Source organism: Ursus maritimus, unplaced genomic scaffold (genome assembly GCF_017311325.1).
Source record: "Ursus maritimus isolate PB19 unplaced genomic scaffold, ASM1731132v1 scaffold_24, whole genome shotgun sequence".
In the NCBI taxonomy this organism is placed as follows: domain Eukaryota; kingdom Metazoa; phylum Chordata; class Mammalia; order Carnivora; family Ursidae; genus Ursus; species Ursus maritimus.
The window spans coordinates 23550757-23566758 of NW_024424897.1; the positions used below are offsets into that span (position 1 = coordinate 23550757).

At 36.7% G+C, this 16002-nt stretch overlaps 1 protein-coding gene across 1 annotated transcript in view; it reads right to left on the reverse strand.

Annotated features, from left to right (window-relative positions):
• Positions 1-16002, reverse strand: part of SKAP1 (src kinase associated phosphoprotein 1) — a 269450-nt gene that overhangs the window by 230829 nt on the left and 22619 nt on the right. The window contains exon 2 of the mRNA XM_040640750.1: positions 9216-9321. Coding sequence (XP_040496684.1) covers positions 9216-9321 — 106 coding nt within the window. The remainder of the gene's footprint in view (positions 1-9215; positions 9322-16002) is intronic.

Sequence of the window (16002 nt, forward strand, 5' to 3'; positions counted from 1 at the left end):
GCAAAAAGATTCCTTGTTTTACCTTTTCTATTTTGCACTGACCTAAAAAGTCCTGAAAATCTGTCCTGTTTTCCTTGCTAATGCTCCTATCCATGCATTTTTCTAATAAAAAGGTAGGGAGGGGGTAGAAAACCTCACAAAGGGCTTTTTCTCCCAAGCAGCTATTAGCTACACACACTGCTTTCGTGAACATGTCAAACATCTATCTCATGTGATTAAATACTTCTGTGGAACCTCTAATATTTCAAACAGGGCACCTAGATATTCAGTAAAAGAATAAGAGACTGGGAACAGCAATTAATTCTAGTTATGCCATATGGCAGTATAGAACACTGGCTGGAACCTGAAAACTCAATTTCACAAGAGCCTTACTTATTCTGAATTTTAATCATTGTAGAATCAGCAAACATATGCCTACCAACCTGCTCCATTTACACAAAATTCTAAAGAATAATCACACTGCACACTCAAAAATGATTGGTTTTTCCCACATGGACTTAAAATTTCTCTCCTATCGGGATCTCAAAGTAGCTACTGACAGCTCCAGTTTAATCTTTCTGTTAAATAAAATCTTCAAACAGTTCTCCTTTTAATGAATAGAACCGCTGGCTTTCCATTTCATCATCAGCTTACAATTTTGCACAAGTATAATTATTTCTAGTTCTGGATTCCCCAGTCCGGGGGTTGGTTCAGGTGCTGGCTGCCCATCCCTGTGGACTCTCTCCATCATGCCTGTCACTGCTGAAACACCCGTTCCACCATACACTCTCCATTTCACCTCTCTCCAGAATGGAGACATTATCATTTTCAACACATACTCCATCCCCTGTCCTCTTAGAGCTAAGATACTTTCATCTCCTGTACATCTAATAATTTCAAGATAAGGACAGAAAAATCAGTTCTTGTTCTGTGAACTTTTGTCTCCAGTGCTTGAGAGACTATCCTAATATCCCCTGAACATGTTTTAGTGATAACATTTACTGCACTAGGGCCAAAATGATTTTCTGCCACTTTCAATTCTAGTTCAATAAAAGAATAAGAGCTTTGTTTCTAACCTCTGTCATTTTTAATACCATAAAGTGATTTTAAAAATGTAAAATTGAGTTCCATTTCCTACTGGACTACCAATCTCATATTAGCTTTCCTTTTATCAAATTTATGAGAAAAGTCAGAAATTGCCTTTCCTTAAAAAAAATCAAAATTTCAGGATCTCCTGGGCAGAATGTTTGAATTGAATTTCAGCACTCCATAATTGCTGGCCTAGAAGTTTTAAAGAAGTATAAAAGTTAGCTACTTATATCAGGAATAAAAAACTGAACGACTATCCTTTAGTTCACTTAAAGTAACAAAAATAATAAGGTTATTCCTAGAAAATCACTGTCCCTAAAAACCCCAGATATGTTTATTACATTTCCAAATTGAGGAAGTCTATGGTTTTCTGAAACCACAGTGAATGAAAACCATGGTTTCTGAAATGCAACGTCAAACAAAAAATATTTTTTGCAACATTATATTATGAAAATTTTCTAATGTGCATAAAAATTGAAAGAACTCCATATGTACCTACAGCCTAGCCTCTGTGATTCACATTTGGTTATATTTGCTTTGTCACATATCCATCCATCCATCCTTCCATCCATCCATCCATCCATCCGCCCATCCATCCATCTTTTTTTGATGCATTTCAAAATTAATTAGTATACATTAGACATCAGTATACACCATAACCATTTTAGTATGCATACGTAATTGACTAAACTTCAGTATTTGTTACAGGTCTTTTAAACCAATCATCTTTTGAAAGATGCCAATTCCTTTTTTGTAATGGCTTAGTTAAATGAACTAAGCCACCAATTACAAATTCTAAATCCTAATCTTTTATTAATTCTATTACTTTGAGTAATTTCTTATATCCCAGTTCTCTCACCAATGAAGGCACAAGGACACTTGATAGACATGGTAAAATGTGTCAGTTACCAAACTGCAAAACGGACCTTTTGGGTTATGGCAGAATTCACAAATGAGAGAGACACTCACTAATGTAACTTAGTGAAATAGCTAACTGGAGATTATGTGGACATAGAGTTTTCTGTAAATTATAATGAGAACCTCAACAAGGCTCACAAACTCAAGAGGGAGCTTGAGTGTGAGCATTAAATAATAATGCATCTTATATAAGCCACATTGAATCTACAGTACAACAATCTGAAGCCTGACTTTTGAAGACCAGGTCACTCCAGGAATAAATTTGGCAACAAAGTACTAACATCAAATTGGAGTTTTCTTCGCTTTGCACACCCGTGGTATTACTGATTTGTAAACTACCTAATAATTGACTACAGTACGAACTGCCACAGGGAGAGCTGCCCGTCCTTTATGAGCTGTTTGTTCCCCTACACTGATCTTCCTTTCTTTCTTTTTTTTTTCTCTTTCAGAGGATTGGCCCTGGAAGGGGCATCCTTTGAAGCCTGAAGAATCAAAGCTTTTGCAATGCACTGCTGAGAGTTTTGAAAGAAATATGAAGAAATTACATTGGACCTGGGGCGATAGGCTGAGATCTTCCCAAACAGGTCAGCAGTTGGTCTGTAAAATATTCCCATTGCCAAGGAGGCGGTGACATCTTGTGTAAATCAAAAACTAAAACCCTAAGATATCTCATTTCCATTTTAAATGCATGGGGGTTAAATATGGATATCTAGCACTTGAGAAGTTCCTGTGGGATTGATTTTTTCCCCTGTTTTCTCTGAGCCCTTTGCTGAGCGTGATAAGTAAGACCGCATTTCATTATCAACCCTGCTAGCACTGCACTTCAGGGAGACTAGATGAGGCTACACAGTGGGGGAGAAGATCCGGCTTCCAAAGAAGAAATGATTCACATGGTGCGATTATAAAAACCTACTTTAGGCCTAACTCATTTTCAACGGAATCATGAAATAAAATAAAATCCCAAGGAAATGAAATTTCCTGCATCATTTTCCAAATTAAAAAAATATCATAGCAACACCATAAAAGAAATCAAATAGAGGTGTCAAACTTTGGTTGGTAATGTTTTTATTTTTGCAACATTTAGAAAAAAAAAATTCCAAACATGTTGGGGAGGCAACTTCAAAAGAAAACCTAAGATCATCGTTAGGAGAATCTTCAATTGAATCAGTCAGCATTATAGAAATAACATTAGAACAAAGAGTCTGGCTCCTGACAGCCGACCCAGTGCTCTTATATTTCTCTCCCCTTTGCTCTAGTTTCATGAAGAGGATACAGGGTGGGTCTATATCCGAAATAAGAGAAAACAAGAAAATTAGAGAAAACCACAATCAGGAAGGCTCCACACCACAAGGTCCCTGGAAATCCACAAACAGATGAATACTGGAAGGCATTTTTTTTTCCCCCAGTGGCTTTCTATAAGCCGAGGAAATAGTGCAATGCTGGAATAAAAGACTAGCTCCAGATAAAATGAAACTTAAAATCAAGGCCAAAGCAATAGTGGTAAAATGAAGACAGTGATTTCATATAAATGATCTTTTCACACAAGGCAAGAATTAAGAACCTCATTTATAGACAAATAGACAAGCTTCCTGCATTAAAAAATTGACACAGGATTTTCTGAGACCTTTCAGGACAAATCCATATTGAGTAGATAACAGGAACGTGCACAAGCGATAACAATGGCTGTAATTCTAACAGGAGTAAAGCAAATTTCAGTGACCTAACGACATGGCTAAAGAGTGAGCTCAGCTTCCTATTCTAGTGGGTTAGTCCAACCTGAACGGTGCCTGCCTCCTAGGTCACATTTCAAAATTCCTTTCACTCTTGATAGACCATATTATCCTGTTCAAAGAGATCAGTACTTGGAATTTTTAATAAAATGTATTCATCCATGCTTTTTTAAATGCCTTTTTAAAAACCCTAGTTACTACTTAGCATGAAAAAATACTAAAATATTATTATATATCAGAGTTACTTACATAAAATATTTTATAGGATGCCCAAAGGGAGAAGCTTCTGCCCACTAATATCAGCACAATAACCCAGTGTAAAAGAAAAAAAAATGGATCAATTTAATCTTAGATCTGGTACCAAAGCCAAGATAGCCTTACAAGTGATAATCATCATCATAACATTAAAAGGCAAGTTATACATTTCAAGCCTGGTTGGGAGGAGCAGAAGACTTGCTAGGAAACAACACATGATAAGATGATCTTCCTTTCCAGGTTAAGCCAAGAGACCAGAAGTGGATAATATCGTATCGGTCTCACCTGCAGAGCATTTCAGACTCAAAGAACACTAAATATAACCCCTCACTGCCCGATATGTATATACCCCAAAATCTTTTAACACAGTTGTGAAATCTCGGCATAGATTCATTGAATAATAGAACACTCGTACAGGAATTTGGCATATAACTGATCATTTGATATCCCTAAATTTGTTGTGGGTTGTTTTCTTTCTTGGTTTAAGGATGGAAAGCAGGGATAGGACTGAGAAAGGAAGAAATGAATTACTTTTTGAAGATTTTATTTATTTGTCAGAGAGAGAGAGAGAGAAAGAGAGAGAGAACACAAGCAGGGGGAATGGCAGGCAGAGGGAGAAGCAGGCTCCCCACTGAGCAAGGATCCTGACATGGGACTCGATCCTAGGACCCTGAGATCATGACCTGAGCCGAAAGCAGATGCTTAACCGACTGAGCCACCCAGGTGTTCCAAGAAATGAATTATTAACCTTCAAGATGTGGTCAAATTATTGCTATGACTTTTGAGCCTTTTCAGAGCTATTGAAACATAGATGGATTGTACAAGTATCGCCTCCTCTTTCCTTTTCTGAGTTGGCACTGAAACTGCAGTGTAGGTAGCAAAATGAAATATCAGAAAGACGTTATGAGCAAATAACTAAACTCACAAGTAACACAAATGTATTAATTAACAGCCCATTACATCTTAGTTCTTTTCAAGCATGCTTCATTTGAATGCGTTTTCTTTTGGGGTATTTAAGTTCAATAACCAGCACTTATGAAAAGTCAAACCCTCTATGTAATTAATGGTAATTATATTTACAGTATATTATTTTGAAACTCTTTTTTTTTTTTTTTAGATTTTATTATTTATTTGACAGAGAGAGACAGCCAGCGAGAGAGGGAACACAAGCAGGGGGAGTGGGAGAGGAAGAAGCAGGCTTCTAGCGGAGAAGCCTGATGTGGGGCTCGATCCCAGAACGCCGGGATCATGCCCTGAGCCGACAGCAGACCCTTAACGACTGCGCCACCCAGGCGCCCCATATTTTGAAACTCTTACTTTCATGAGTTGTATCAGACTAAGTTTTCGTCTCTCTTCCTATAAAACAAAGATATTTGATAATATTATTTTTTTAAAAGATTTATTTCTTTATTTTAGAAAGAGAGAGAGTGGGGGGAGGGGGAGAGGGAGAGAGAGAATCTCAAGCAGACCCCACACTGAACGCAGAGCCCGATGTGGGGCTCAATCTCATGACCCTGAGATCATGACCTGAGCTGAAATCAAGAGTTGGATGCTTAACCAACTGAGCCACCCAGGCGCCCCTGATGATACATTCTTAAGCCAAATCCTGCTTTAAATTTAAATCCATGTTAAGCTGGAAAGAAAAACTTGACGTTCCCAAAGAAAACTGAATTGTTTTTCTGATATTTGTATTAATGTATCATGTTTCGTGCAGAGCTATGCACTAGTCACCCACAATAAGACATGTTCAAGATACTCTTTTAGCCTGTACATTAGACGTCCCGGGTTTTGTGGGTTTTGTGCCATAATCCTGTTACAGAAAGTTATTTCTTGATTTCTTTCCCTTTCAGTATGCTATCAATCTACCCGTCTCTTTTTGGAGCTCCTTTACGTTTCACAGAAGGAAACAATACTCCAAGTTTGTTTCCACTGGCGCTGACCTTCACTTCCGACAGTGAGCGTAAACAACTAGTTGTTCCAAAACAGCCCATCCAGAAGGAATATATCCCTACCTCAGTAATAAAAATATTCTATTTTCTTCATTCCTTCCCCCCACTCTCAAGATATTCTTGCTGTCAGATGGCCTCCCCCGAACCAAACTTTTAAGAAATGCTCGACTGTTTCTGCCAATACGTGAGGCTGCCGTCGAGCGTCTAAGTGCAGCTCCTGTCTGCTTCATTCCAGGTGTCCTACATCTGGCACTGATCCTGCAGTGACCACCGTAATAAAACAGGAGGAGACCGTGCCTGGCTTTCATCCTAATCATTCGCTAAAGCGCTCAATGAAAACTTGGACTCAGAATGTGAAAGCTGTTAGATTTTAAGGAGAAGGTTTAAATGAAGAACAATGAATATCACAGCTCAGGACGTGGAATACCACAAAAGGGCTTTACGTCCTTGGAATCACAGGAATTACCTTTTTTTTTTTTTTTTTTGGTCTTACATGGAATACATTATCCTTCATTGGTGCTACATGGAAGCCAAAAAAAACCTAGTATGTAGATAGAGATACAGATACGATTTTTGTTTGTTTGCTTTTTAAGTCTGGGAAGAAAGAGAACAGCTAAGCTACTTGTACTGAAAAACAGATAAGCATTTTCAGGACATCCATGACTCTTGACACAACTCTTATTTCCTGGGGTCGGTCACGCTAGACAACAGAAAGGTGGCAAATGGCACATTATAACAGCTGTGATGGAGTCACATGCTTTGACTTACGGCAATTCCATAGCCGTGGCAAACACCACTGAATTCCGAGTCACCATAAAAATTAGGGCCAAGCCTCTAGAGTTTACCAAGAATCGGAGGCAGTGCTATTTTCACTACTCTCTACCCTTTTCATTCTCAAGCAGCTCAACTTGAGGAAAGAATCAGAGGAAATGAAGCAAGAAAACAACAAAGAGTGGAAAGTTATGTGTATGTGTGTGGGGAGGGGATCTCTATATGTGTGTGTGTGTGCATACACATAGTATTTATATCTATCGAGTGGCTTTCTCAGATTTCCTGCTTGAGGTTTCTTACCCACCTTCAAGTAAGCCCTGAAGTGTCAAATCATAATTTTAGATAGGTTCCTATCCCCCTAAGTGTACCAAACCCTAAAATAGTCTTGCTTTAACATGACTAAAGATACAAATTTTTAAACAACTTTCAGTGGTTCTTCTCATGTTACGTGGCAACTTGCCATATACGTTTAACTCTCAGGTTTGATGATTTCCAAATTTCTTTTCACACCTGGCTTTTTGGCATGAGATACAATGCCACACAACAAGAGTAAAAGGGGCTGGTATTGTACAAGCTTTCAGTATCAATACATAAAGTATATAATGTTGACCAGCCATAAACAGGACTACAGGAGCAATATGGCTGAAGAAGAGCATTCAGTAAAACAAGGGTTACATTAACTGGATGATGATTGAATGGGTGGCTGTAAGGCGATTTCAAACAGCTTGCCAAAGGAAAGCCTCATTTTTCCATTTTCTGGTTCAGTATCTAATTTCTGGCTCCTCATTTCCTCCGTGATCTGATAATTATGAAATTCTAAATAAAGTGTCATCTTTCTTGCAACAAATCAATGAACAGAAAGCTCCCATCAGATGTTTCCTAAAGCTCCTGCTGATTATTTCCTGAATGTCTATCCCACAAACCAAACAGCAAGTTCTTTGAGAAAAAGGAACACTCTCCACCCCATGACAAATACAGCTTCTTTCTGTATGCATTTAAAGAGGACTGAGAAGTAATATGCAACTGATAACAATGAGTTACCACAAAATCACCTTTTATCACCAATTTCAGATTGAAATTTAGCCCTTTCCAAACACTGTGGTACAAATATGGGAGAACAGAATTCCTCCTCTTTGTATATTTATTCATAAAGATGAAGCAACATTTTTTTTTGCATTCCTTATCACAAATTTATACCAATAGCACCACCATTACACAATTATATTTTGGGCATCCCTCTCCCTATCATACAATTTCAAATAATGCTACCTTTATTCCTCAGGCATTCCTTACAATAATCCTGTAATATAAAGGTCAACTTGTGAAAATAAAAAATTCTATGGGATACTAACGAAGCCTTCAGATACACAAGTGAGCCTAAACTTATCTACTGATAAAGTAACATTATGGAGAAGTTTGTTTCAAACACTCTTCCAGCACACCAAAAATTATAGATATTCTCACTTTTGCAAAAAGCGCCCATCTTCTGCATTCTGTTTGTTTCAATTATTCAGGGCAACCCAGGCTGATAATTACACAGTCCCCAGTTGCTGAGTAAAAGGGATGCTTAATTAGCCAGCAGGAAAGATCGATTAAGATCCAGCAGGGCATCTTGTGAGGTTCTCTCACATTTCTGGAGGGAATAGATTCTGACTGTGCCCTTCCAAAGGATAAAATTCCCTGCTCCTAAGGAGTTTCCGTGAGGTTTCTAAAGTACATGCTCAGATCAGTCAGGCACACAAATTAAGTCCCAGTCAAAACCCTACAGATGCTCTCTCTTTTCTAAGAGTGCTTAGTTCAGCCATTCTGAACCACATTGCCATCGGGTTGAGAAAGCTTAAAATAACACTCAACTTGTCCCCAATTCTCGTTCAGTTACCATATTTCAAGCAAAAGGGGGCCAGCAAATATATTATAAAAGAAAATTTTTATTTTTTTCTCCCCCAAGCAAGTATATGTATCTGCCAGATGCTCACATTCTAAAAGGCACAAATTAGGTCGGGACCTCTTATTTTAAAAAGTCAGTGAGTATGATACTCCAAACCAGTCTGAGACTAAAACATTCTGATATGGTCAAAGAAGCAACTGGATAAGTCTGGTCTAAACTTTCTATTAGGGAAGAAGTTACGGAAGTAAAATCAGAACCAAAAATTATGACAAAAATCAGTTATCTCTAACTGCCTAACATCTTCCCTTTGGTAACTTGGACAAGCATAAATGTTTAGCTTTTCACACATTTTGCAAAAGCATTCAATAAAGATGAACATAGCAATCTAAAGCTAAAAGCAGATTCATTATCATAAGATACATTATTGGGAAAATATTTTTATTTTGGTAAGCTAGCTACACTAACCATGCCTGCCTACCTCCAATTCAACTCAGTAAAAATTTATTAAGTCTCTGTCAAGTATAAAGAACTATGATAAGTTTGTCCTACCTGGTTAATTGATACACCGTGAAAGTAGATTTTACTGACTATGCATTGTTTCAAAGCTGACACAAAATGGACCCAGTTTATACAAACCTAGTTTTGACTTGCTGGAAGCCCCGTAGAATATGGTCTCTGTGGTCCCTCGCAGTAGCACTGAGGTTCTCATTCCGCAAATCTTCTGCCAGGAACTCCTCAGCATCTGAAAGAAAAGGAAAGTTGATCAACAGAAAAGAAGTATGAAGGGAGAAATAGGAAAACCTGAAGGATTAAGAAATAGGTATTATTTTCTCTTTAAAAACTTTAAAGTTGCAAAGCAATGTGAATGTACTTAATACTACAGAACTGTATACTTACTGATGGTTAAAACAGTAAATTTTATGTTATGTATATTTTACCTGAATAAGAAATGAATAAAACTTTAAGTACGACTATAAGTGATGCCTTCTGATAATCCAAGGCCTCATTATAAATTTGGAATGCTAATGCATTTATTAATCACCAAAAATAACTATTTTCTAAGCCATTTCAAAGAAACATGGAAATATTAATTATCTCTGATGGCAGAGGATGGACTGTCAATTTCCTAAACCTATAAATATTACAAACCAGTCATAGAAGGTCACAGGCCAACAGAGGCGAGAAAGAAACACCAGTAAATAAAGCTGAAATAAAAAATAGAACTGAACTACAAAAGCAGGAACAAAAAGGGCAGGCATTCAAAGAAGAAAAATTAATTAGCAAATGCATCATCAATGAAAATGACAATGCAACCAAGTGAAGGAACTCACATGGAAAAGAAAAATGTGTCCAAGAGAAGGAAACTGCAATTAATGTGAGCATACATTATAAAATAGGGACATGATAGAAATATATAATATGAAACAAATCATGTTATGTTGAAAGAAATGGGGGGTATCTAGATATTTTCAAAGACAAAGTACATTGATAATGATTACAATTGCCAGAAATACCAGCTACATACTTTATTATGCAAAAAAGGGTTATCATCCCTAAAAAGTATATAAATGACACAGTTAAAATTTCCCACCTCCAAAAACAGTGCCTGCCATATACAACTGTCTCACATATGCTATCAAAGTAATGTTATGAATTTATATAGTTGGGTTACATAAGCATGCTTAAAATTTTGTTTTACATTCATACCATTCGACACCACCAAAACAACAACAAGATCTTAGATAACCATCACCAGTACTTTTGATGAGCTATAAAGTTTTGGAAATTAAAAATTTCATGGAGGACCACCATCACCTTCCAAGACTTGCATCGCGTCTATTCCATATGTCATTTAATGAGTTCCTTTAAAGTCCTCTGAAGGCTGAAGAATGAAGAGACGGGAAGTTGAATTAAGAGATAAAAACAAATGCTACCCCAAATTCAATGAATGTAATAATACACCTATTAATAAAGGACAAGGACCACATGATCATCTCAATAAAGGAAGAAAAAGCATTTGACAAAATTCAAGATAAAAAAACACTCAACAAACTAGGAATAGAAGGAAACTTCCTCAGCCTTGATAAAGAGCAGCTACAAGAAAACCCCACAGCTAACATCATACTTAATGGTCAAAGACTGATGTTCCTAAGATCAGAATCAAAATAAGGATGTCTGCTCTCACCATGTATGCTCAACATGATGCTGGTGCTAGCCAGGGTAATTGCACAAGAAAATGAAATTAAATAGTCCAGATTAGAAAGAAAGAAGTGAAATTATCTGCACTTGCAGATTACATGATCTGGTATATAGAAAACCCTGAGGAACCCACTAAAAAACTACTAGAACTAATAAACAAATTCAGTAAGTTTGCAAGATACCAGATTAATATACAAAAACAACTGTCATTCTATAGAGTAGCAATGAACAAACCAAAAATGAAATTAGAAAAATTCCACTTAAAATTGCATAAAACAGAATTAAATACTTAGAAATAAATTTAACAGAAGTAGTGAGTATGGTGACTAACATAATATAATAAAAAATCATTAAAAAAAAAAGAAGTGGTGCAAGACTTAAACTCTGAAAATTGCAAAAAAAATTGTTGAAAGAAAAATAAAGATCTAAATAAACGGAAAGACATCCATGCTCATAGATGAAAAAACTAACTATTGTTGAGATGGCAATATTCCCCAAATTGATCTGAAGATTTAATGCAATCCCTATAAAAAATCTCAGTTGGTTTTTTTGCAGAAATTGATAAACTAATCCTAAAATTCATTTGAAAACTCAAGGGACCCAGAATAGCCAGAACAATTTTGAAAAAGAAGAAGAACTTTGGAGGATTCACATTTTTTCCCCAAGATTTTATTTATTTATTTGAGAGAGAGAGAGAGAGAATGGGTGAGAGAGAGAGCACAAGTGGGGGGGAGGAGAGGGAGAGGGAGAAGGAGAAGCAGGCCCCCACTGAGCAGGGAGCCCGATGCGGGACTCAATTCCAGGATCCTGGGATTATGACCTGAGCCTAAGGCAGATGCTTAACCAACTGAGCCACCCAGGTGCCGCATGATTCACATTTTCTGATTTCAAAACTTACTACAAAGTTGCAATAATCAAAACAATACAGTACCAGCATAAAAACAGACACATATATCAAAGGAATAAAATTGAAACTTCAGAAATAGGCCTTTACATTTATAGTCAATAAATTTTTGACAAGGATGCCAAGACAATTCACTAGGAAAAAAAATAGTTTTTTCAACAAACAATGCTGGAACTACTGAATATCCACATGCAAAAAATTGAAGTCAGATCCCTACCTCACACAATATACAAAAATTAATGCAAAATGGGTCAAAGACCTAAATGTAAAATGTGATACTATAAAAATTTTAGAAGAGAACAAGCATAAATCCTTGTGGCCTTGGAGTAGGTAATATTTCCAAAATTAGGTAAGTGTCTTAGATGACAAAAGAACAAGCAACAAAAGGAAAAATAAATTGGATATCAAAAAATTAAAAACGATTGTGATTCAAAGGATGTCATCAAGAAAGTGAAAAGACATCCCATAGGAGAAAATTTTTGCAAATCATATAGCTGATAGGAGACTTATATGTAGAATATATAGAGAACTCTTACATCTCAACAATAAAAAGACAATTCAATTTTAAAATGAGCAAAGGATCTGAACAGACATGTACCCAAAGAGAATACACATATGGCCAATAAGCACGTGAAAAAATGCTCAATACTAGTTGTCATCAGTGAAATGCAAACCCAAACCACAATGAGATGTCATTTCACACTCACTAGGATGGCTACAGTCAAAAATATGGACAAAAATGAATGTTGTCAAAGAAGAAAAAAAATTGGTACTCTCATATTTTGCTGTTGGAAATGTAAAATGGTGTCGCTGCGTTGTAAAGCAGTCTTGCAGTTCCTCAAAAGGCTAAACAGAGAGTTACCATATGACCCAGTAATTCCACTACTAGATATATATACTCAGGAGAAATGAAAACAAATGTTCATAGCAGCATTATTCTTAATAGCCGGTATGTTCTTTCCCACTAGGGAAAGAACCCAAACGTCCATCAACTGATGAATGGATAAATAAAATGTGATATATCTACACAATGGAATATTATTCACCAATAAAAAGAAATGAAATGCTAATACATGTTACACATAACATGGGTGAATCTCTGAAATTGTCATGGTAAGTGAAAGAAACTAGTCACAAGGACCACATACTGTTTAAATCAATTTACATGAAATATACAGAATAGGCAAATCTATAGAAACAGAAAGTAGATTAGTAGATGCCTACAGCTGCAGGAGGGAGGTGGATTGGGGAGTGAAGGCTAAGGAGTTCAAGTTTTCTTTTGGGATGATGAAAATGTTTTAAAATTTATTGTGGTTATAATTGCACAACTCTGTGAATATACTAAAAGCCATTGAATTGTACATTTTAAAGGGTAGTTTGCATGATATATGAACTATATGTCAATGAAGTTGTGAAAAAATGAAAGAAAGAGAGAAAGAAAGAAAGAAAGAAAGAAAGAAAGAACAACATCTGTACATAACTTTCTTTTTTTTTTTTTTTTTTTTTTTTTTTTTTTAAAGTTTTTTTTTTTTTTTTCGACAGAGATGAGACAGCCAGAGAGAGAGGGAACACAAGCAGGGGGAGTGGGAGAGGAAGAAGCAGGCTCATAGCAGAGGAGCCTGATGTGGGGCTCGATCCCATAAAGCCGGGATCACGCCCTGAGCCGAAGGCAGACGCTTAACCGCTGTGCCACCCAGGCGCCCCTGTACATAACTTTCTGAACTTTCAAAATTGAAGGGCAATGGAAACATCCCTCAAGGACTCAGACAAAAAATAAATAAATAAATAAGTTGCCTACAAAAAACCAGAGTCAAAATGGCCTCTCCACAAAATAAGCATCAGAAGATCAAAGTTTTACAGAGTTTTAAAGGAAAAATGCTGTGTCCAAGAATAAAACAAAACCAGAACTTAATATTAAAAAGAGTAAACAAACCCCTCCACACCCAGACATTGAAAACACACTCCTACATATGTCATGGGTCAGAGAGGAAATGCAAAATTACACTTACAACTTACTGAGAAAATAGCCTGAATAAAATACTATAAGATATAACCAACATTATACTGACAAATTCATAGACTTAAATGTTTCCAGTATTAAATGAGAAAAAAGCACCAAACTCAAGAAATCAGAAAAGAGCAATAAAACAAGCCTATGGAAAATAGGAAAAAGGAAACAATAAAGATAAAGGCAGAATTACTAAATCAGAACAGTGGCTAACAGTGCTCTCCAGAGTCACAACCCTTGATAAGGAAGAGAAAGAGCAGGGGCAGGTCAAGTGAGAGGGACTCTGAGAAACTCCCTCCCTCCCCTTTGCCTTAATCACAAGCACTTGGCTTTTATCTATTTATACACTGCGATCTCACATGAGACTTTAATTTTGAAAAGGGTTCCACTGCACAATTTAGTGGTTAAAAACCACTGACCTTAAAAACAGTGGAAAAAAACGTATGATTGCTAAGTAAGTGTTTAACAGCTGGGAATTTTCAAAGGTGAGGGGGAAATCCAATAAGTTGATAAAGCATTAGCATATATAATCAAGGAAAAGAGAAAGAAAGCACAAATATACAGAAATGAAGATAAGAGGGAGCAAGAGCAAATACAGGAATCTTAAGATAATGAAATATTTCACAAAGTTGGTGAGATTTCAAGTTATTTTAATTTTCTTTTCTGTGCTTTTATGTAATCTGAATTTTATGATATTGGGTATCATTTTTCCCCTTAGAAAGGTTATTTTCAAAAATAAGGGCCTATGTAAACAAAATAAAATGCCTTGAAAATAAATTTGAAAACTGCCGTGAAACAATTTCTGAGAGAAATCATTTCTAAAAGTGAATTGAAAAATGGAAAAACCTGAATCCTGAACAAGCTAATAACCAGAGAAAAAGAAGAAAAGTTTGTGAAATTGTTTAAAAAAAAACCCACTTCGCATTATATAGTTGTACAGATGTCTCTCAAATTTCTAAGTAATAAATCACTCTCATTCAATATAAACTATCCCAGTGCACAGAAGAGAATGCTTCTTTAGTCATTTGCTATAAGCCAGCATAACCCCAGTTCTTCTTTTTTTTGTTTTTTTAAGATTTTATTTATTTATTTGAGAGAGAGAGTGAGAGAGAAAAGGAACATGAGCAGGGTGAGAGGCAGAGGGAGAAGCAGACTCCCTGCTGAGCAGGGAGCCCAATGTGGGGCTTGATCCCAGAACCCTGGGATTGTGATCTGAGCCGAAGGCAGATGCTTAACCGACTGAGCCACCCAGGTGCCCCAAGCATAATCCCAGTTCTAAAAAAGCATAAAAAGCAATCAGTTTAAAGCTAATATAGATACAAAAATCCTAAATAAAGTATTAGTAAGTCAAACTTAGCTGTACATTAAAATAATAAAATAAAGTGTATCCTGGGAATATAAAGATGTTTGAATATAATTGATGTATTATATATTTAGTAGTTTAAAAAAGAGATCTATACAAGCAGGCTGATAAATGGCAAAAATCTCACCTGACGATATTTATTATCTAATTGTGACAAAACTGTATGAAATAGAAGTAAAAGAATACCTTCTTAACCTAAAAGATACATATATCACATTTATGCCTGAAAAACAAAAGTCATTATTAAGGACAAGATTGGTTTGCCCAGGGGTGCCTGGGTGGCACAGCGGTTGGGCGTCTGCCTTCGGCTCAGGGCGTGATCCTGGCATTATGGGATCGAGCCCCATATCAGGCTCTTCCGCTATGAGCCTGCTTCTTCCTCTCCCACTCCCCCTGCTTGTGTTCCCTCTCTCGCTGGCGGTCTCTATCTCTGTCGAATAAATAAATAAAATCTTAAAAAAAAAAAAAAAGATTGGTTTGCCCACTACTCCCACTATTAATTAATATTGTTCTGGAGGTTCTAGACAAAAAGAAGCCTAAGAAGGAAAGAAATTGTCATTAGGTACAGATATTATAACCACATATACACAAGCTTAAAGTTATGAACTCGAAAACCTTTTTTTTAAAGATTTTATTTATTTATTTGTCAGAAAGAGAAAGAGTGCACAAGCAGGAGGACTGGCAGGCAGAGGGAGAAGCGGGCTCCCCTGCTGAGCGGGATGTGGGACTCAATCCCAGGACCCTGGGATCATGACCTGACTCAAAGGCAGACTCTTAACTGAATGAGCCACCCAGGCATCCTGAAAACTTTTAGAAATTGTAAGAATTGGGACTTCTGGGTGGCTCAGTCAGTTAAGTGTCTGCCTTTGGCTCAGGTCATGATCCCCGGGTCCCAGGATTGAGTCCTGCATTGGGCTCCTTGCTCAGTGGGGAGCCTGATTCTCCCTCT